Below are 22,301 nucleotides of genomic sequence, written 5' to 3'. Positions count from 1 at the left end.
TTTCCGGTCATTTTGAGCCGTGCAGTATGTCCGCCTGTACGTCCCGGCGAGAGACGAGAGGGACCGCCGATCACCGCTGATCCCCGGTGCCGTGACAAAGAGGGTGACACTGCTCTGTGGCGTATCATCTCCGAGGCCGGGCTGTCGAAGACCCCCCCCCCCGACCTCCCCTTTTCCGTGCGGATCTTCAGAAACCGACCAGAGGTAACGCGCCCGCGGGCGGGACACTTCTGGGACACATGTTCCTGACACAGTGAGGAGATTTGGTGATGGGATGGGGATGGGAGGAGGCGAATGAAACAAACAGCCGTATGTTAGTGATCCTTTAGGCGATATACAGAATTTTTTTTCTTTATTATTATTATTTTGATGACGCTAATTCATTGCTGGCGGCATGGTGACATTTTCTGCTGAGCAAACACAACTTTTTAACACTGACCTGACTGCTGCAGTGCACCCCGGAGTGCGTTAGAGAACGACGTGCAGCGAGCATTGATGTCATTTCAGTCTGCATCTTTATTATCCCACAAGATCTTCAGTCAAACAGTGCTGATTTATTGATCTCCCTGTACAATATGTCTTCTCAGCTCCATGACTCCCCAGTGTGACGACTAGGTGAAGGTATCCAGACTCCTGCAGTTTATAATCCTGACATGATGGGGGACTCACTCTGCCTGTCCCATCGTGCCACTGAAGCAGTGCCCAGCAGAAGGAGCTTAATCACAGTTCTACCTTTTGCGTTACTGCTGCCAACAGTGAGAGTCAGTGCACAGTTGATGGGAAGCCCCCTGGACTGCCACAAGACTTGTGTGTGTGCCAGCAACATCGTCAGCTGCTCTAAGATGAATCTAACCAACGTCCCCCTTGGTCTTCCACAATACACAGCTGTTCTGGACCTCAGCTTCAACTCCATCACCAGGCTACGTGCTGAGTGGACCCCTGTCAAACTCGGCAGACTGCACAGTCTGCTGCTCAGCAACAATGGCCTCACTTTTCTGTCCTCTGAGGCATTTGTGCATGTGACAAAGCTTCGATACCTGGACCTGTCCTCTAATGGCCTCGTCCTGCTGGACGAGTTCATCTTTGAGCCGCTGGAACACCTGGAGGTGCTGCTGCTTTATAACAACCACATCTCCCAGATAGATCGTTCTGCTTTCTCTGGCCTCATCAGTCTGCAGAGGCTCTACCTGAGCCAAAACCAGATCTCACGCTTCCCCTTGGAGCTGGTGAAGGAGCGTAGCCGGCTGAAAACTCTTAGGCTGCTGGATGTTTCCTCCAACCGAATCAAAGTCCTGCCTCTGCATGAGCTTCGGGCTCTGCCCGCCTGGATCAAGAATGGTCTGTACTTCCACAACAACACTCTGCCCTGCAGCTGCGAGCTGTACGATGTGGTGGTACGCTGGCACCTCAAGGAGCTCAGCTCTGTCACTGACTTCAGGAGCAGCCATACTTGTGTGCTGCCAGGCACGCAGAAAGAGAAAATGCCCATACTGGATCTGGACAAGGTCAATTTGAACTGCAGTGAGGTCAAAAGTATGGATGAAGAGGCCTATCTGGAGCAGTTCCTGGTGCTGGACTGTGACACCAGGGAGAAGGACATGATGAAGAGCTGGGTGCTGCCGGGAAATATCCCAGTGTCTCCAGCAAACAAGACTGCTGTGATGCGTCCTGATGGCAGCCTCCAGATTGGGCCCCTGAGGGCAGAAGACTCAGGGGTCTACACCTGCTATGCCACAAGTGACTCCCTCAATGAGACACTGTATGTAACTGTAGTGGTGTTTAATTCTACTCTGAGTGGTGGACTGGAGAACCTAAAAACAGCCTACACCACCCTCGTAGCATGTCTGGTCAGTATAGTTATGGTTCTCATCTACCTCTATCTCACACCCTGCCGCTGCGCTTGTTGTCCAGGTCATGGCCTGGAGAAAAATGACCCCCAAGACAGCCTCCACTCTTCAACTGCCAGCATTTCTCAGGCACACGAGGAGACAGGGCAGGAAAGAGTGGAAGGCGGAGGCTTCCCCTACAGACATGTGGGCTTCCTGGAAATCAAGGACCAGTTGGAGCAGAACGGGAGGTTGAATCCAATAGGTGAGGAAGATGAGGAGTGGCAGGGGGAAAACAGGGAGAGAAGGAGGTCTGACGCAGAGTCTGTCAGCTCTGTGTGCTCCGATACCCCCATGGTTTTGTAAAAGTCACTGGCAGACCCTGCAGGGTAAGATTTTTATGCTCTGAATGTGCGCAAGATTAAAACTGTAGCATCTTCCGTAAAGTTAAACCTTTATTTGGCTCTCACAGTTGTTGGTACTGTTTCAGTAGCATGTACTGTTGATAAAAAATGAATTATCAGTGTAATGTCATCCGAAAGCAAAAGAAAAAAAACACCCCAAAGCATCCTGTTAATGCCTAGAAATATGTTGTTAAAACTGTTTATCGCCTACATTACAATGCATACATTTATCTCATACAATTTAAATGATTACGATTCCTTACCGTTGCAAAAGGGGCATTTGTTAAGACACATAAAAATATTTTTGTGAGGTTACATCACTAACAGTTTTTAAAAAAAATTGCAAATACTGCTTTTATTATTTTCACTAGTCTCACTTTTACCACAAAGTTCTGGGTGACCCTGCAAGGAATCGCTATGCAAGTAAGAACAAAAGAGTTTTAAAGAGAGTGTTTGCATTCTTGATGGTGACGTCCTTCAGAAAGAAAAAAAAAGCAACCATCAGCACCAGTTACTCAGAGACAAACAGCATGAAAACATTTTTGGTGTATTCCTTGGTTTAACTTGCTTCTGAATATCCTGAGGCTGCACCTTAAATAAAAGTTATCCCGCTTTTTTATGCACTGGGAATCTTGGCACTACAAAGATGAGAAGTTTCAAAGATGTTGGACTGAAGCTGCTGCTTGAAAGAGAAATTCTTTTTTTATGCAGAGCTTGCAGAGCTCACCTAATTATCACTGCAAGTTGTAAAATATTTATGCTTTATTTTACATTCCTGTTTTGGTTCTGTTGGCCTTTACAGGACATGATGCTGTAAGGATTTCTCTTATGCAATTTAATCAATTTAAATTATTCTATATTTGGGTGTGATTTTATGCTCAAGTAATAATATGTGATTTTGCAGTAACTTACCTTCTGTTGAGGTGTCTTTGAACACTGCTTTGTCAAATCTTAAAACCTTGTATGCAGGTCTATTTTAAAAGTAATTTTTGATCTACCATAACTACAGAAACATTAACACAGTGTTTGCGATACACTGTACTTTTACTTCATTTAACTTTATTCTGATTCGGAGGAATAATAATTTCTTTTAAATTTATTTGAAATTGTTTTTCAGTAATAAGAACAAGAAAAACCCAAGTGAACCATCTAGTGTTGTGGCAATTATTCCTATTGACCACAATGACCAGATACACAATGTAGATATTACTGAAATTGCTATCTAGTTGTTTATTGATATAAACATAGGTATTGACTAATAACAGACAAATTTACATGAAATATTAATTTACGTTTAGCTAGTTATTTCACTGAGTAATTTCATCATGATACTTTCCAGTTTGCACTGCAAAAAATACTGAACAAAGGAACACATTTTTAATATGGATGAGATCCAGTTGTATAATAATTAATAATAATTCCCCTCTAAATGTTAGACTCACATTTTGATCCCCGCATTGCAATACGTCTGCTTATTCTAACCATGTTATGGCATCTTTTTTTTTTTTTCTAAGAGGAAGCATCTGTGTACAGAATCATCATGACCTGAATCTCAGTACTTCTCCCCTGACAGTGAATTCATCAGTATATTAACATTACCTGAGGGGTTTCCAGAGATATCACAGTTTCTAGGTCAGAAAAAAACATAATAAGCTAAAGCTCATTTAAATCTTAAACAAACATTCCACAAGTCAACAAAGTCACCCAGCTGTCCTCTGTCAGTGCAGTTGCTGCAGGTTTGTCTCCTGATGACTGATTTCAGCCTTGGTTCTCTAGTAAGGAGGTTTTCACACTGTTTTGCTTTTGACCCCTTAATACGAACCAATGGATACATGCAACCCCTCATTACAGGATGTGTGACTATGAGTTGTGAGGAATCTGACCAGAGTGATTTTGCCTTCTCAGATTGCTTGACCTGAGGTAAAACTATTCAATGTTTCACAAGAGAGAACCAATGATTAGAAAAAGTCTCAAAAATAAGAATAATGTTATTAATAATTATATGTTTTTCTTATTTTCCACCCCAGTAATCATCTCACAACCCCTTAGATTCATCTCAGGACCCAACACCCAGGCTGGGAACCAGTGCTCTAGTTTGAACTTTCTGAAAAGGTTTAATCATGTTCAAAAAATACTATAATGGCAATTGTATGGATTCTGGTTTAGACTGGACCGTCATGACAGTGGGTTCAAATACCTGAAATAAAATCTACTGTTGTGATGCCGTTAAAAATATATATGGTATGTTCAGAGTGAGATTCAGACCAGTAACATAAATGTACATCCTGCCATACTGGATAGTTAATGGCAGCCAGGAAGCATCGCCCAGGGGAAGAAACTGAGAGAAAGTACCATCTACTGAATGCTTCAGGGCATTAGTGCCCAACCCAGAGCAAATCAGCAACTGCCAGCCAGCCAGAAGTCTCATAAACACTGTCAGAAATAGCAGCTTGTTGCGCAGCCAACACACAGGCTGCCTTGACACAGCTGAAATGTAAATATAGAAGTAGCAGTTTTCAAACATTTTCATTTTAGTTACATAGCTGAAATACCTTGAAATTTAGAGGCCTACACCATTACAACATAAGTTGTTTTCCGTACTGTATGCACACATATAAATCAGGAAAAAGCAGGAGACAAGATTCCCATACAAATGATGTTTTCACAAAACTACATTGATGTTACAGATTGTCACAGAACACAGTTTAAAGTAATACTGCTACTAATAATAAAAAAACTGAATTTTCTTTAACGTACAAATAACTGACATTTTACTCTTTAAATTCAGGCTGCTCATTACAGATCACGCATGCACACACACACACACACACACACACACACACACACACACACGGAAATATAATAGTGAAGCAACTTAACAGCAAAATACACCAGTCCCAGATAATAGATACAGCAATAGACAGTGCTTTTATTTTGGAAGAAGAATACTTTTTATCCTTACACAAATCTCATGGTGCTTTTTCAAAATAATTTAGGTGAATCCACAACTTAATTAAATGTCTCTATGGAACTCTAAGCTCTGAAAACTATCATAACATTCTGAGCTTTTTCTGTGTTATAAAGTAGCTATACATGCTGAGGAATGTTATTAAATTATATCTCTCAAAGGGGCACATATCTACTGTATGCTAATGTTGTACATGTTTCTTTTACAACCAAAGATTGAGTTATATGCGTACATTGAGAATTAATAACCTACATGTTCAGTGTTTACAGTCAGTACAGTTACAGTATATTGTCATTAGTATGTTGAGGTTACCTACTGTATTTCTGTGTTAAGCCATAAACTTATATTTTAATATATGCAATCCTGTATAAGGACTTACTGTATTTTATTATTTGTTGTATTGTAAACTTGTCTGTTAATGTACTGTTCCTGTATTTCATAAACTACAAAAATATGTTAACAAAGAGTGAATATTATCCTCTATTTCCTGTGAGATGAATGTATTGAATCTGTCAAACGGAGCTGCAGTTAGTAGAAGGAATAGATTGATACCACCTTCACATTTTTATGTCAAATTTGAAGCTACAGCCTGTTAGCTTAGCTTGACAAAGACTGGAAACGGGGGAAACAGCTAGCCTGGCTCTGTCTGAAGGCGACGAGCTAAACCTTCTAGTTTACACATTACATCTCATTTGTTTCATTTGTGCAAAAAAAATAAAATAATACCTTTTTAAAAAAATGAGAAGATGTGGAGGCTTGGCCTGGCGCAGTAACTTTGAAGAAAAACCATTACTTGTCATTTTCACACTTAAGGTTATATGTGGCTTAAACACGAAATATAATGTGTTAATCGGTGAACTTTAGAGGTGCTTGGAGGCGGATTTTATTGCTGTTGGACAGAGCTGGGCTAGCTGTTTCCAGTCTTTGTGCTAAGCTAAGCTAACCAGCTGGTGACTACAGCTTCTTTTTGTTTAATTATTTTTTATGCCTTTATTAGCCTGCATACAGGAGGGAGATGACAGGACATGAGTCGGGAGAGAGAGATCTGGAATGGCATGTAATAAAGATCCCCAGCCAGACGCGGTTACACTGATGTTCATGGTCGGCGCCAAGGCACCCTTGCAGCCTCATCTTACAGTGCAGACATTAGACTGGTAGCAGTCCTCTCATCTAACTCTTGACAAGAAAGCAAATAAGCAACTTTCCTGAAATGTGCACTCCTTTAAATCCACAATGTTTCAGATGAAACCTGATTTTGACCTGATCTTGAGGTGTGTTTAGGCTAAGATCACAATTCAGTGGAACTCCAGCGTCTTCAGTTTCTGTATTACACTAATGACACAGCCTTGTTCACTTGAGAGTGAAATGCGAGACCACACAGATCGCTGGAGCGGAAAGTCTTCACCCATGGAGTCATATTTATTGCACCTGTCCCTTAGAATTACTTTCTTCTGGCAACATTTGTTGTTGCTGGCTTTTCACCCTTATTTGGATTGATGACCACAGGATCTCTCTGAGCAGAGTGAGCACTCTGGTCTGTATGTTTAGGAACAGGCAGATAACAGTCAGTTGGGTCAATATTATACTGATCTCAGACAAAGTAAAGTTTGGGTTTCAGATTTCGATGAAAAATCTCTTCATGTTGTGTAGTTTTAGCAGTAGGCATAAAGTTGCTTATCATTATGCAGAACGGAATACGTCATATTTCCTCATGGAACTGTAAAGAAATTTGTGCAGAATCATTATTCAAAGTTAATTTTTGTATAAAAGTGCTGCCTTGCAACTGCGGAAGTGGTATACTAGATACGGTATCTTTTTTTTGGTTGGACATCAACAGCAGGGCCAGCCCTATATACGCGAATGTCTGTGACTGACTGACTGAGTACGTGATAAAGTTACAACACTGGTCAGCCGAATGTCGTGTGCCTGAGTGCTGAGGTTACACCACTGGTCAGTGGCCAAGTGTTGGAGTTTCCCCATTGGCCGTTGCTCTGTCAAAATTAATTGGTGCAAACAGTTTTTATTGCGTCATTAGGGAGTGTTTACAAGCAGTGTTGCTAACTTAGCGTCTTTGTCGCTAGATTTACCGACTTTTCGCACCCTTTTAGCAAATCTTCTTTACCTTACATACTTTCCGTAGAAGAGGGTCGCCAGTATTGCCCCACGAGCCTGAGGTCGGGCTTTCCCTCTACAGGCACACCTCTCAATGCGTCTCATCCAGTTAACTGCACGGCAGCTGACACAGATGTGAACGAGCTTCTAACTTTATCTCTGAGTGATCATTTTACAAGTAAATGTAGCTGAAATCACAGCACAGCCGTTGTCTCTAACTTATGTGTCTGGTGATTTTATCAGTTGACGTCCCTGGTTATAAAATCAGGATTGCAGCAGCGCAGAGCAGCAGCTTGGAAATGGCTTGAAAGTGACAGCTGGTTAACATGTAGTATTAATGGGCCACGTTTCATTTGCTATTTCATAATTGTTCCAACAGAAAATCATGTAATTGAGAACAACTGCATTAAATTACTGTATATGTGAGCACAGAGAGTAGGAGAGAAGCAAACAGATAAAGGGCGGTCCAGCCATATACTAAGTTTTGACCTAGGAATTTTGCCAATTACCAATGTATGAATAACTTCAAAATGAAGAGCATTAATAGCCTAAATGCTCAGTACAGTTGTATTGTCATTAGTATGTTGAGGTTTCCTGTGTTTATGTGTCACAAAATCTTCACCCTCTTGTTGTGTAGTTATAGCAGTAAGCATAAACATTGTTAACATTATGTGAAGCATGCTACGCCCTATTTATTCACGGGACAGTGCAGCATTTGTCCATAATCGAGTCCGTTGTTTTTTAAATTAGTTAATTTCTTTTATAGTTGTTGCTCGGCTTTTATGACAGATGCTGCAGTGTGAAACCTCACCTGCTGCCCTGCAACTCCTCTGCTGGATGAATGATTGAAGATGTCCATGCTTCCTGTTTCAATAGCTACAGTCTCATGTTACCATGTTTACCCACAGTAAGTGCAACACCAGCCAGGTGTGTGCCACTAGATTTAACCATTTGGAAAATGCAGCACAACAAGGCAGTAATGAATTCAGAGTTTTAAAGTATTTGATTATTAAAAAGAATGGGAAATAACTGCTCAAATAAAAGTGTTCATAGGAGGTATGAGAGGGTTAATGATAGCTGATCTGTGATGCCCGTGTTTAAATGGAAAAGAGCTGTATGACGCATCCCCTTTGGATATTAAATCATAGATTATAATTAGAACAAATGCAGCAGCCTGAAGAAAATCTCAGATCACTGAACATCACAGACACAGAAGGCATGAATGTAAGCAGGGAATGAAAGACTGGTATTTGGTTCTGTGTTTTAAAGACTGAATTCTAAGTAAGATGACTCATCCTCTCCTCAGGCCCCTCCCCGGAGAATCACATGAATGGTAAAGTGACTGGATGTGCAGTTCAGTGAGTCCTCTGCCATCTAGTGGCCACCAAAACCTGGATAGATAATGGAGTATACGGTAACATTCTGATTAATTCTTGCGGTAACAAGATATTCTAGGAAGACTGACTTAAAGGTCAGACAGGCAGCATTTTATTGGTTTTATTAGTTTGCTATTACAGGATAATTTGTTTTGCAGTGAATCTTGGTTATAAATTTAAAATCAATTACTTCCTAATCATCTCAGGCTCTCTTAGAGTGACAAAGACTACAGCCCCCAGACCCATCTCCTTCATGTCTGTAATCACACAGCCTGAGCAAAGCCCACAATGCTGTTGCCGACACCAAAGGCAGTGTGGAACTGCTGCATGAAGACCTCAGCCAGGATCCAGGTGCCAGGCACAAACCCTGTCCTGCACCCAGACGCAGACTGAGGAGCGAGGAGAGAGAATGTGACTGAGGGAGGCAGATTGGTTTAATCGGCACAGATTATATAAATGCTGAAACACATAAATGCATTTGTAAAGGTTACTTTTTGAACTGTATTTTTTCTCAGAGAGCATGTCTGAGGTAGCTATTTACTGCCTGTGCAGCTGTTGCCTGACAAAATCTGGTACCCCCTTATGGAAAACAATATGGCATACATCAAGGGTTTATATGTTGTGGCTAATGGCTTCATTTATTCTTAATAAATAATTTACACATTTAAATAATTTAGAAATCATTTAAATCAAACTCTCCTACCTTCACGAAGGTTACAATGTCCAGTTTTTGTTTAAACTATCTTAAAGAGGTGATTCAACTGTATGATATTAATGGCCACACCATAAGTTTACATTTGCTTGTATTCGTTTAGCTTGACCTCTGTGTTTAGCTGAATGTCTGTAGTAGTGGCCCGGGAAGGCTCCCAGCTAGCCTTTGATGTTTTTAATGTCTATGCTCAGGCCAATGATTAGAGAAGTACCAGAGTCCACTACCGCCTCACTACTTCCAGAGCATGCAACAGTGTTCCTGTTAATGGTGATGCTGAAACATAAAGGCTGTATCATAAGTGATGTAAATCATAAGCACTAAACAGAAGAAGCAGATCTCAAAATAATGTCAAGTTCAAATTGGCATCTATTATGAGAATTCATGGTAAGAAAAAATAAACCTACCTTTGTATTTGGATGTTCCAAAAGTTAGTGGCATGGTACAGAGGGATCCAGTTAATGCTTTTAGTGTAATATGAATGATCTGTTCCTCCCAGAATCAACAAACTGCCCTCTACAGAACTGGAGGTATGGAGATTTTTTTTTAAGAAAAAAAAACAAAAACCCTGCAACTAATTTTTGCTGTTCATGGCTCAAATAACACCTCACCTGCTCAGGTACGGGATTTTGCCCCGGTTCCACGTGTTGTCAAATACAGGTGTGGCTCCTTCAAGGGACATGCTGGGGAAAGCCAGACCAAGAATCTCATCCCAGGACACAGACTCCAGGAAAACTGCCTCTGTTTCTGTGAGGCCAAACACCTGGTGCTCCACACAGAGATCACTTATCTGACAGCAAAAATATAACCACTTTTTATGGGTTTTTTACGAAGTGCAAAATGTAAAATGTTACAGGAAACAGAATACACAGTCCAATGTCTGTGATTATGGTGCATCAGAAGTTTGTCATGGATGTTTCATCCTCACCTTTAAGGTGTCATATCCTGTACTCCCTGCTGCGAATCAACTGTTGTATTAAATGTAGAAAGGTTTTGTTCTGGCCTGAAAAGTGGAGGATGCTGAGCTGTTGAACTTTACACGATTGTCTGAAGAGAGAGAGAGAGAGAGAGAGAGGTAAATACACACTGGGGAGAAACAGGTGAAAGAGAGTACAGTTCATTACTTTTTGTCTACACAAACCTTTTGTTACAAAGAGTAAGATTATGCACATACTCTAAATTAGGGAATAAAATAAGAACTGGGGTTGCAACTCATGATATTTTTTTCTCTATTAATTAATCTGATCATAATTTTCTCACTTAAACACTGTTTCCAAAAATTGTCCTTAAATAGTGAAATATTCCAATTTAATTTCCCAGAGCCTACGGTGGCCTGAAATAGCTTGTTTTATCTGACCGACCCTCCAAAACTTGAATATAATCAGTTTACTTTCATATATGACAAAGATAAAGAGTCAAATTTTCATATTTGAGAAGCTTCAACCAGCAAATGTTTGGCATTTGTTTCTTGAAAAATGATCAATACAGGCTCGTCACTATATTAAATTCTCCTGAACATGAACCATTATCATTATACTTAGAACAAGCAGAGCTGGTGCAACTTACAGAGGGAACCCACAGGTCAGAGGAGCCAGTGTCAAAGAGAACTTTAAAGGATTGAGGTGGAGCCCCAATGCCAATCACGCCAAAGTATGTCGTCTGTACCCAAGATAAGATTATTTAGTTGGTTCATGTATTTCACGATTGCACAGGACGGAGTATACAGTGGTTTCCTGCTACTGACACTCTGCTCATTCCTGGGGAGAAACTTCGCAGTAGGGTTGTATGGAAACTTCCTCCCATACTCTTCATACAGGCCTCTCTCCTCCAGCAGCTGCCTGGCTGACTTCCCTCTCATCAAGGGAACCCTACGTAGACAAACTCGATCCATTATCAGAACAGCCCTGCAGCACATTCATTATTTCAGCTCAGTTCAGCAAACATCTGGGTGCATACTCACAAAAGTTTTCAAGAATATGTCAGACCACAAGTTATCCTAAAAAGGAGTTTTAATTATGTGGGTGGTTGTTTTTTTTATCCTCTTATAATGGAAATCTTTCCTCCACCTTACACTGGAAAGTATCCGCATCCAAGTCATTTGGTCTACTAATAAGCCAAAACTCTTTTTTTTCAAAGTGAAAAAATCTACTGGCGGAAAAAAATTGAGATCAAGATGATGACACTCAATTTCAGAAAATTCCAACAAAAAGCAGACTTGGTACATGGACTTATTTGACACAATTTTGCCTTGTTTTAAAAGATGTAAGTCAAGACTGAATCCGATATTACATAATTTTTAGAGGCCAATGTTTTTGCATTGTAATTTTAAGTATGTAAAAAGCTAAAGTGTTTAACATACTAAGATTTCATTATTTTTAAATGAATTATAAAAATGATTTCAAAAATAAATCTAATAAATCTCAGAGCGTCATCATTCTGAATTTCTCAGCATTTCGCCACTAGATCTAACGCTGATGTTTTTTAGCCGCTGGCGCTGCGAAAACACCCTCAGAGACCACACTCTGCAAAAGAATGTTATAGCAAATTTTTACTTGAGCAAAAGTAAATATATTGCAGGTGTGTTGTATAACTTACCTGAGAAGACCCTGTGAGACGGCCAAAAAGGCCGGCAGCGCATAGGGCAGACTTCATTACTTCCAAAAGGGCCCAATAATGTTCTCACATAAGGGCAGGTGAGGGGTTTTTATAGAGATCCACAGTGGTCTCAGCTCCTCCTTTTTACAGAAACACTCATAACAACTCACCTGATAGGCAGCCACTTGACAGATTATATAATAAGTGAAATAAGATAAAGAAGTCAAAAGGAAAAGAGTATGTTTTTTCTTAATGCCCTTTAATCTCATGTTAATGAATAGACAGTAATGTATGTTTACTCAGCCACTGATGTTAAATAAACTCAGCCCAGAATCCAGTGAGTAGGCATGTTTTCTACGTGTTTCATCTGGTCTTTCGACTGTTTCTGTTCCTCTTTTAATAATTGATCCACATGAACGGCTAAATATCACCACTGTTAACTCTCATTAACAGTTCATTAACATTCAGAACAAAAAATTCTTGATAAGCACATGTTCAAGACCTACAGTCAGTCTTTTTTTTTTTAACCATATCGACTCTAGCGACATTCATGTACATAAGAACTCTTTGATCTAATTATTTGATATTAGTCTGCTTATTAAAAGACCTGTCAATCAATTGGAGAGTGAGGAGAAATTGTAATCTAATATTTTAATTTGAGGTGGCAGAGATCCTGTTCTGTTTAGACCACAGAATGTGCTTTTAATACAGCGCAAAACGTAACGGACTGGAAAATCAGTGCCTCCTATTGTTTGGCTTTGTGTCTTAGGTCAACCTGAGGACACCACAGTCAGTAACGGGTTGATTAGAACAAACCTTGCCTGATAGGATCAACTAAAAGAAATTTGCGGATTTATTGCGGCACCTTGCAGTTTCATAAGCGGTGAAAGGCAGGTGAGGTCAGACTTTTCTCATCTACTGCTCGTATTTGAAAGAAAATGTAAAGTTTTATTTAATACCACAACTTTTACTGGACCACAGAGCACTGTCTGTGTTGCTGACTTTATTTTTCTGTGTAATAGACATAATTCATTTCTTAATTTTAATTCTTTCTGTGAGGGTTGTAACTCTGTGAAAAAAATATATATATTAGTCATAAATCTAAATTCTCTTCTCTTTCGTGTCACCATATCCTAATCCGCTTTTCACATCCACGGGTTGCTTAAATAATGTAAACGTTTTAATGGTTTTTAAAAGATAAAGATCGAAATGCTGCAGACCATATGTTATTGACATTAGTGTTTAATATCTCTCAATGAATCTCTCAGCTGTCAACCATAAATCACCTGGATTATCGTATCTTATCATAGAGGACAGAGTCTGAAATCCAGGACACACCATTCAAATCTCTACATACCCTAATACACATTTTCATGGAAGCTGGGCAGCCTTTGTAGAAAAAAAAAAAAGACACAGCATCAGTGGGTATTTCAAAAATAGCTGCCTTTATTTTAGTTCACATTTAATGTAATTTACAATATTAATATTAAATACTACAGGTATAAACATGATAAGTGCAAATCTAAACTGTACTCACCAAGGTATAGTCTCTCTCGCCTGATGAATTCCTTGAATGTGCAACAACTTTTCAATGTGCACTCATTACTTGAGAGTTCCTTAGAGCTCAGTCAGTCTTTTTCAGTGACCAGAGAATAACATGATTCTTCTGTGTTGGGGGGAGGACCTGAAATACCCAGCATTTTGATAACACAGAGCTTTCAAACGAGAATGAAAAACATGCTCAGACACTGTTAAGTCCAGAAGATTCGAAAAACCTTAAAACAAGAAAAAGTTGTTCATTGTTAAAAAGAAATGTTAAAATTATAATTTAAAATATAATTTATAAATTATAATAATTATTATTATAATAATAACAACAGCTTACTGTATTCGCAATTACACACACATCTTGCATAGGATTCAGGGAAACTGCACTATGTAACAGTGAACTGGATTTTCTGAATAAGACTATTACATTATATCAAGAGATGGTTTCAAAAATCAGATTTTCTGTAAAGTGCATCCAACTTCGTCTCTACAACACCTCATCTCACTAACAGTGCACACATGCAGCACAAGCTGTTTATAGGTGTTGCAAACAAATGTATTAGTATCTGAACTGTCCCGGGACCAAAGACAATGTGAATTCTTACATCTGTGACATTTCCCTCTAACATTTGCACCGCAGAAACCCAAGCACTAATAACCCTGTCGTTTTCAGAGAACAATCCCCTCGCCATCCACGACCGCATCCTAACTTCCCTGATCAAACTACTGGCACTGAGGCATTAGGATCAGCAAATTCTAAACTTGACATACGCGACATGGCACAGCTGACTGTATATATCCTGTATGATAAATGATGCAACAGGGGATGACCTGCCAATTTGATGTTTCCAAGAAATATCACTTTAAATATCACAAGCACCTTGAGATTCAGCTTTCAATGTTCCCACTTACTAATGCGGTCTTCCCATGTCTGGCATATGGTATCTTCATTTTTGATATTACACTCTTTCGCAGTGTTTGCAACGAATGTGTGAGTGACTCAGGCAGAGACTATCGGGCCTCTTGTGCCTCTGCAAGGTGCCTTACGTTCCTATGAAAACACACTTTTAATTACATCTCTATTAAGGCTGAAACGCACTGCTGAATGATACTGACCCATAGTGGAAGACAACTGGAGAGCTAATGTTATTGACATTAGGGTTATTGACATTGTGGTGGACGATAAGTAATGCATTTCAGTAAATAAGTACATTTACTCAAATGCAGTTCCTAAGTACACTTTTATGGTACTTGTTCTCGACTTGAGTATTCCCCTTTTTATGATACGTCACACTTCTACCCCTCTAAATATTAGTAGTAAATATTGTACCTTTTTTTCTCCATTACATTTATCTGACAATTATAGTTACATGTTACGATTTTACAGATAACCTGTTATCGGTTTATAAAATACAATGTATACAAAAGTTATTGATTAAACTACCCAAAGCAGTGGAAATGAAACAAACAGCTACAACATTAAATGCTTCTTACATGTTAATGCATCAGTAATAATACTCCAGTTATTTAACATAACACTCTGAAATGGGCCATTTTGCATTACAAGTACTTTTACTTTTGAAACTTTTAAGTGCAATTTGCCTGATTAATTCTGTACTTATCTAAAGTAAAATTTCGAATTCAGGGCTTTTACTTGACACAAAGTATTTTTCGCAATCTGGTCTTGCTACTTTTACTTAATCTGAGTACTTATTCCACCACTATGACTCACTGTAGTCGCTTGTTGAGATTTATAATAGATGCTGCATGAACTGCTGGTGCATTTGGGGCCAAGAACAACAAAAATTATTTGTAATTTTGCAAAGAGAAAAGCCCCAAAAACCATGACAAAATATACCGACTAGGAAAAATGGATCAGCAACAAGGCACAGTAATTGAACGTGGACCCTCACCAATGCTGATAGAAAGAAACAAACATACTTGCATCAACATTAACTATTATGTTCACCTACTTACCAATACTTACTGCAGGGCTACTGAATTTAAGGAATGTTTTTTTTCCCCTCTTACCAGCTTTCAAGTTGGGCCCAACTTTGTAGTGGTCTTCAACAGTTTAATACATACCTAAGTCAGTTGTTTAGGCCATCTTAATACTTTACCTGTGGAACAGGAGCAGGTTCAGCCACGGTGAGACTCAAACCTGTTCGGCCTCACAGCTCCAGGAAACTTTTTATCCCCGGCCTGGCCATTGGGTGGACACCTGGGGCTGTGGCGAAGCTGCTCAGGTCCCTTTAGTTTGGAGATGAAGCAGTGATGAGGAGTAGGAGCACTGTCTTGAGATAAATCCTGCAGCAGATTCTGACTCAGTGACAGCAGGACACTCTTCACCTTGGTTTCATATGCAGTTTGGCACAGAATCTTTAGCAAAAAAGTGCGTAAATCAGATCAACACATCAAATAAAGATTAGGATTCCTTGGAGAGGAATCTTTTCTCGTCTGTTGTGCTTCCTGTCCTTCCTTTTTTTGGCAAATAAAGCAGACACTGTCTCACTGTCTCAACCTCTTCTCCGACACAGGATGAGACACGTATGAAGTCTGGCCCTAGCACAGAGATCTTCTTCAAAACTCCAATGCAAGACCAATAAGCCACTAAACAAAATGAACACTGCTCCTTCTCAAGCTGGCGTAGACGCTGAATCAATACTCTGCTGGAGCCAGGTGAGAAATACGACCAGGGCGTTCAAATGCTGCTGTGCTTCCGCTTAGAGGCTGTCTGGTGGAGACAACCATGGTGATTTTGGCAGAACTTGGTGAAGTGCTGAACAACAAACCAGACGGATGAACACTGCTGGTTCTCAGGCACACCTCCGGACATGCAGGCCAGAGGCGGTGGAGGAATAAGCCACATATCTGAAGAAACACAGTGACTCTAGATTTGCCTTCGCAGACGCACTGAAAAAAGTATTCTAGTATGGCAAAATTTCACATGAAACGCTCTTCACAAAGGGGTCATTCAACAAATGATGAACAACATGAAAACACAAAACCGAGAGGCTGTCTTCACTTGATTCTCACACTTCCTCTCCTTTCTGCTGGGAAGGCTCCTGCTGTCAAAGTGATAAAGCCTTTAGAGTTTGATAGACAATTCCAAGAACAGAAAAGGTCACAAAAGCTGTCTTCCGAGGCACTTGTGTTTCCCACGAAAGAGTAAATTTATTGAGACAAAATCTATCAAGTGCATGTTGCACTTTGCGTTTTTTTTTTTTCTGACAGTTAGGTATACTTCTTAGGCCCATGAGCATTGATGTTCTCCATTTTTCTCTCCAGAAATCCTGAGTATACAGCACAAATCATTTCTTTTTCCATTTGAAACAAGGTACTCAAATCAAAGCATGAAAAAAAAAAATCATTAACAGTCTTTTCAGAGGAAGGCGTATAAGGCCACTGCAGAACGGCCTCCTCTCCTCGGACACATTCAGAGGTGTCTATCACACAAGTCCACTGATAGAATAGCAGTATTTTCTACTTATTGACCCCTGATCAGCTATTAGAAATGTGCATGGCATACATATAGCTCCTAATTTACAGGTTACATCATCTTTTTTTAACAGTACATGCTTTGTTGGGGTAGTATTTGTAGTTAGTGGAATATGACATAGGAGAAGAAAAGTGAAAAATTCAACCATTAACTGTTCAACCAAATTGAATATGATACTAATAAAACAACACAAAAAATGGGGAGGACACAAGAAAAAGCATCCCTGTATAATATAATGCTTCCAAAACAAGGGACCTACAATACATATTAGTGCAGTGAAGCTTGTGATATTCAGTTTTGTTACGACTAGAGGGAGTTTCTTTAACTCCATGGTAATAATATTATAGCTGAAATGATTGGCAGATTCATCAGCTGATTGATATAACATTAATCTGCATTTTTTTTTCTTATAAATGATTGTCTATGTCAAAACATTTTGATGGTTCAAGTTACTGTAATGTGGATTTTTGCTGCTTTTCTTCGAACTTACATTATTACAAAGAATTTACACTGTTGGTGGGACTAAGAAAATAAGTGGAGGCTTAATTTATATTGAAAATAATCAAAGACATCCGAAAGAATATCTTACAATGTAATGCAGTCCAAAGTAAAAGGCCTAAACCATGGGGTAAGAAATAAACACAGAGCTGAAAAATCTCCTCTCTCTGTCATTTCAACAAAACTGAACAAGCCTTACAAAGGCAGTATTCCTAGTAGGATGACTGCATTGAACTGCATTATAATGTACAGGTTCCTGCTGCTTGTGTCCTACCAGTACATATGGGTGCTTAATGAAAACTGAAAAAACAGACGGGAAAAACTGCTTTCATTTTCCCCTGTAATGTCACATAACCTCCAGATGTGGCTCAAAAAGGAGCACGGCATCACTGTCATTTATTATACTATAAACCTTAATGCTCTTATCTCCATTAGGGTATTTAATAACTAACTAGTCTGTGGAGGCCAAATATCAGGACGACCAATACAATGATGCTGTTGCTGAATTGTTGGTGTAATGATTTTTTCCACAATTTTCTGTACGTTTAAGCAGGACTGGCCAAACCTGACAAAAATAGCAAAGCTCTCATAATGAAACTTTGAATTAGGAAGTATTCAGGACATAAGAATTTTACTTGGTCAGCAAAAAATCATTACAGATGCAAATCTGGAAGATGCCTATTAATGAGCAATCGGTTAAGCTTTAGAGCAAATAGATATATTTCCTTGATCAAGAGAAGATTTCTATGTACATTAGTTTGATGTAATTATTTTGTAGCCCAATTGTACAAATATCGTCGCACTACAAACGTGTTGAGACTGACAAATTAAACCTATGCTCAGTACAGATAAAATGGCGGCTAAAAGCCCTGCTTTGGATCTTAAATTATTTTTTTATAGTCAGGCAATGCATGAAATTATATTAAAGAATTGTTTTTCTTTTTAAATGAGATAAGGCAACATATAGTAATGATTCACAGAACTGTAGCTTGCTCTTTCAGCAGAGTACCCTTCAAGTAAAGTACATTTATCTGATAACTAAATAGCAGAATGTCACCTGTATTATTTAATCAAATCTATCAAATCTATCAAAATGTATTAAATTCAATGTGGCTTTCAATACTATAAACCTTCAACAGGATGAGATACAGGCAACAATGCAGGTAAGTGAACTTGAAATCAGAACCCTGTCATTTCCTATTATTTTGTTTTGTCACCATTGCTTCTCCCTGTTTTTACAACTCACAGTTTAACAGTTCATGAGGGTGAAAAGACACATTTATAATTTGCACTTTTTTTCATGATGCTCCTCTGATAATGACCATCACCATGTAGTCGTCCTCTGATTTGGCAAAGGCTTTGGCAGAGGCATCCAAGAACTGCTGTGAGAACTCACATGGGGGGAAAGCGTGAAGGACTCCTCCGTGGTCCTTGTCACGGCCGCCCCCCACAGGGAGGCTGATGATGCCGGCCGCCTCCTTCTGCGTCAGGTAGGATACCAGGTTCTTCAGTGGTCTCTCGGTGGAGCTGCTGGCGTCCTGGACCCCTCCGTCCTTTCCAGGCACAGCCAGCAGAATGGAGTATCCGCTGGAGCCAGCGGCCTTGATGCGACGAGAGACTTCATCCAGTTTGGGCTGGTCCAGGCGGAGGCGCTGGCTGATCTTCAGCTGGGACACTTGACCCCCGGTGGAGCCGTCCACCAGAAGACTGGTAGCCACTACCATGTCCCCCTCCAGCAGGTGCAGTGATGTGGGAAAGCTGCTATTCTTCAGAAGGAGGACACCCTGCCAGGCCTGACTCAGCTTCTGTCCTCCAGCCGCCCCTTTAGACTGCTGGTTGGACTTGGAGGTAGCATAGTTTGAAGAGGAGGAGGAAGGATGTTCTCGGCGATCCTCCTTCCTCGCTGGGCTCTTAGATGAGTCACTGGCTTTGCGTTTGCGGTCCTTATCTAAGATTGAGCCTGGCTCAGTTGGGCTAAGTGTTCTCCTTCTCTTGTCTCCAACGCCAGTGTCCTGGCTGTTTTGCCGCTCTCTGACAGGGGAGGGCCTGCCAGAGCGAGGCAGGCGTTCAGGGTCACTGTAGCGTCCCCCATCTCGGCTGCTCCCACCAGGGCTCCGCTCTAGTGAGCTGCCATGCCGGCGCAGACTATAGTCACTGCTGTCAGGTGAACGATCCAGCCGCCAGCCATCATCCAAATGTCTCCTTTTGCGGCTTAGATCTCTGCTTTGCAGCTCCCGTTCATGCTCTACTGACCAGGTCTCACGTGAACGCCTCTCTAGACGATCTATGGGATCAAAACCTGCTCCTCGAATCCTGTCGTGGACACCAAGGCCAGACCATTCAGCAGTGGAGTAGAGATCCCTGTCTCTGAAGCGAGCAGGAAGTGCAGGGGACCTCTCTCTCACTCTCAATGAGTCAGTAAGACGGTGGACAAAGGGCTCAGGGACTAAGTCGTAATGCGGCAGGGGGAGGGGGAGCTGCATGAACTGTTGCTGCTGGTAGCGGTGCTCTGTGTCCGCAAAGTCCACCCTGAGTCTCCTGTCAGGGCCACCGAGAGGGAAGCCTCTCATGTGAGTACATGCAGCCTGAGCAGCGTCCAGGCTTTCATACTGGATATAAGCCCACACCTCACCTTTCCTGTAGTCTATAGTCCTGATGGTGCCAAAGCGGTCAAACTCCTTGGCCAGTGCAGCAAGTGGAACCCAGGGTCCAAGCCCACCCACCCACAGCCTCGTCGTGGGTGTAGGTTTACCATAGCCGATTTTAATCGGGTTGTGGCCCACCACTTTGCCTGACATCGCTACTTTGGCACGATGAGCCATGTCAAGATTCTCAAACTTGATGAATCCATAGGTGTTGGTCTGGCCTCTCACTGCCCGCTTTATGTCCACCTCTGTTATCAGCCCAAACCTGTCAAACGCCCTCCTCAGGTCACTCTCTGTCACACTGACGTCCAGATTGCCCAGAAACAAAGTCCTGTTTGCCCTCTGGTCATCTTCGGGGCTTGTCAGGTCCTCCTCACGGAAAACAGCACATTCAGGGATGAACGGTGGTCTATTTCTGGCTTCATATATAGAAAAGTCTCTCTCTCTTTCTAGATCTCTTATGTGAGGTGGCGGAGGAGGAGGGGGAGGGAGACGGCCCAGAGCCAGCTGCTGTAACCGGAAGTCTCTGTACCCCAAACCAGTGGGGGACAGAGATCTCTGAGAGTGAAGATGCCTGTGTCCTGAGGGGAAACTGTCTTTTGAAACAGGGGAGCGGCTTCTGCGTCTGTTCATGTAGACTGTCTCTATTTTCAGAGGCCGGTCGTACAGCACCAGCTTGCCGCGGGCGTGTTTGGCCGCCCGAGCGTCATCGGGCCTCCTGAAGTTCACAAACGCCACCCTCTCGTCGTTTTCTCGACTAATTTTAACGCTCACGTCCCCAAACTTCTTAAACTCGTGAAAGAGCCCGTCCTCTATCTCCTCGTCGTTCAGCTGGGAGCCCAGCTCGCTTATTTTGAGAGTCTTGTACTCACTCTCAGGGTTGGACGGAGGCCGCGGGTCGCTGCGTGAGCCGGACCTGGATGTTTCCGCCGTGATGTCAGCGCCAACGTGAGGCTTGTTCCCCGAAATAACTCCGTAGTCGTATCCGCTACCGGTCCGACTGGATGAGTTATGTCCGTCTGAGTCCCTCATGTCTCTTTTCTCGCTGTGTAAACTTCTCCTGGAAGAGGCGCCGCTGGGTGCGGAGCCGTTGCCGTTGTTGCTGCCAAACGTCGACAGGGCTCCGGTCTTCTTGCCGCTCGGGTGGCTCCCTCCTCGGTCTCTGCTATCATCTGGAACCCGGGAGCGTTTCTTCACCGGCGATCGCTCTTTCCCCTTCATTTCCGAAAAGCCGATATCTGCAGTCTACAGACCACCAAACTACTCAAATGTACTCTGAACCACTGAAATTGACCTAAACTATCTGAACTTCTCCGCGGTTTAAACTGCACTCTCAGGCAAGCGACGTAACCGCCATGTTGCACTACTTGCTCTACTGTACGGGAAGTCCCGCCTTCACGCCTGTAGAAAAAGCCGATTGGCCGTGCGGGGTGTCAATCGTGAGCAGCGGCCCGCCGTTCGCCTGAGCTAAACCAGGGTGCGGCTCAGCAGCGGGGTCAAAGTACAGTCCTCCAGACAGAAGTTGATTTGACAGTTACGGAAACGTAGTGACTCGCTGCAAGTGCAGGGAAAGCCGAAAAAACGGAAGTTTGTGTAATAGATTACTCTAAGCTTCATCTTGAAAGAATTAATATGAATAAAAATACAGTAAGTGTTGACTTAACCTACGTGTAGTAAAGCACAACAGAGTTGGAATAACATAAAGTGGTCGTGTAAAGTATTAAGCTGCAACCTTGTCCTTGAAGTGAGGACACTGTTAGTGTATGGAGCAAAACAGGGCAGGAAAGCAGCACCTCATTTACAGGGGAGCAGGGGTGTAACGTTGTAGGGCAAGGACCTGACAAGCTGTGTGCATTTGTACAAGTTTATAGTGCTTAAGTGCAATCCTGAGGTGTTTGCTCAAGTATTTCTATTTCGTGCTACTTTAAACTTCTGCTCCACTACATTTCGGAGGGAAATATTGTACTTTGTACTTCACTTCATATTTATTTGAGAACTTAAGTTGCTAGTTACTTTTCTGATTCTTATTAATATCACAGAGTATAACAAACAGAAAACTTTCTGAGACATCATATCTAATTTAATTAGATGTTTTCACACATTAGTTTAATGCATTTATTT

The 22,301-nt window shown here is 41.4% G+C and overlaps 2 protein-coding genes and 1 pseudogene across 2 annotated transcripts; 1 reads left to right on the top strand and 2 right to left on the bottom strand.

Moving 5' to 3' along the window:
• On the top strand, positions 1-2,504 carry LOC120807076 (amphoterin-induced protein 1-like). Its single transcript, XM_040158728.1, has 2 exons — positions 1-204; positions 588-2,504. The coding sequence occupies exon 2, from the start codon at positions 654-656 to the stop codon at positions 2,190-2,192; it is 1,539 nt and encodes a 512-aa protein (XP_040014662.1). The 5' UTR covers positions 1-204; positions 588-653; the 3' UTR covers positions 2,193-2,504.
• Positions 2,505-8,812: 6,308 nt separating this feature from the next.
• Positions 8,813-16,407, bottom strand: LOC120807255 (annotated as a pseudogene).
• On the bottom strand, positions 13,819-21,568 carry LOC120807525 (RNA-binding protein 15-like). The gene has a single exon (XM_040159691.1). It carries the CDS (start codon positions 21,399-21,401, stop codon positions 18,834-18,836), a length of 2,568 nt encoding a protein of 855 aa, XP_040015625.1. The 5' UTR covers positions 21,402-21,568; the 3' UTR covers positions 13,819-18,833.
• Positions 21,569-22,301: the final 733 nt, after the last annotated feature.

The sequence above is a fragment of the Xiphias gladius genome, chromosome 21 (genome assembly GCF_016859285.1).
Source record: "Xiphias gladius isolate SHS-SW01 ecotype Sanya breed wild chromosome 21, ASM1685928v1, whole genome shotgun sequence".
Lineage (NCBI taxonomy): Eukaryota > Metazoa > Chordata > Actinopteri > Istiophoriformes > Xiphiidae > Xiphias > Xiphias gladius.
The sequence above is the reverse complement of the archived record's forward strand: the minus strand, read 5'-3'. Positions and strand labels throughout refer to the sequence as shown.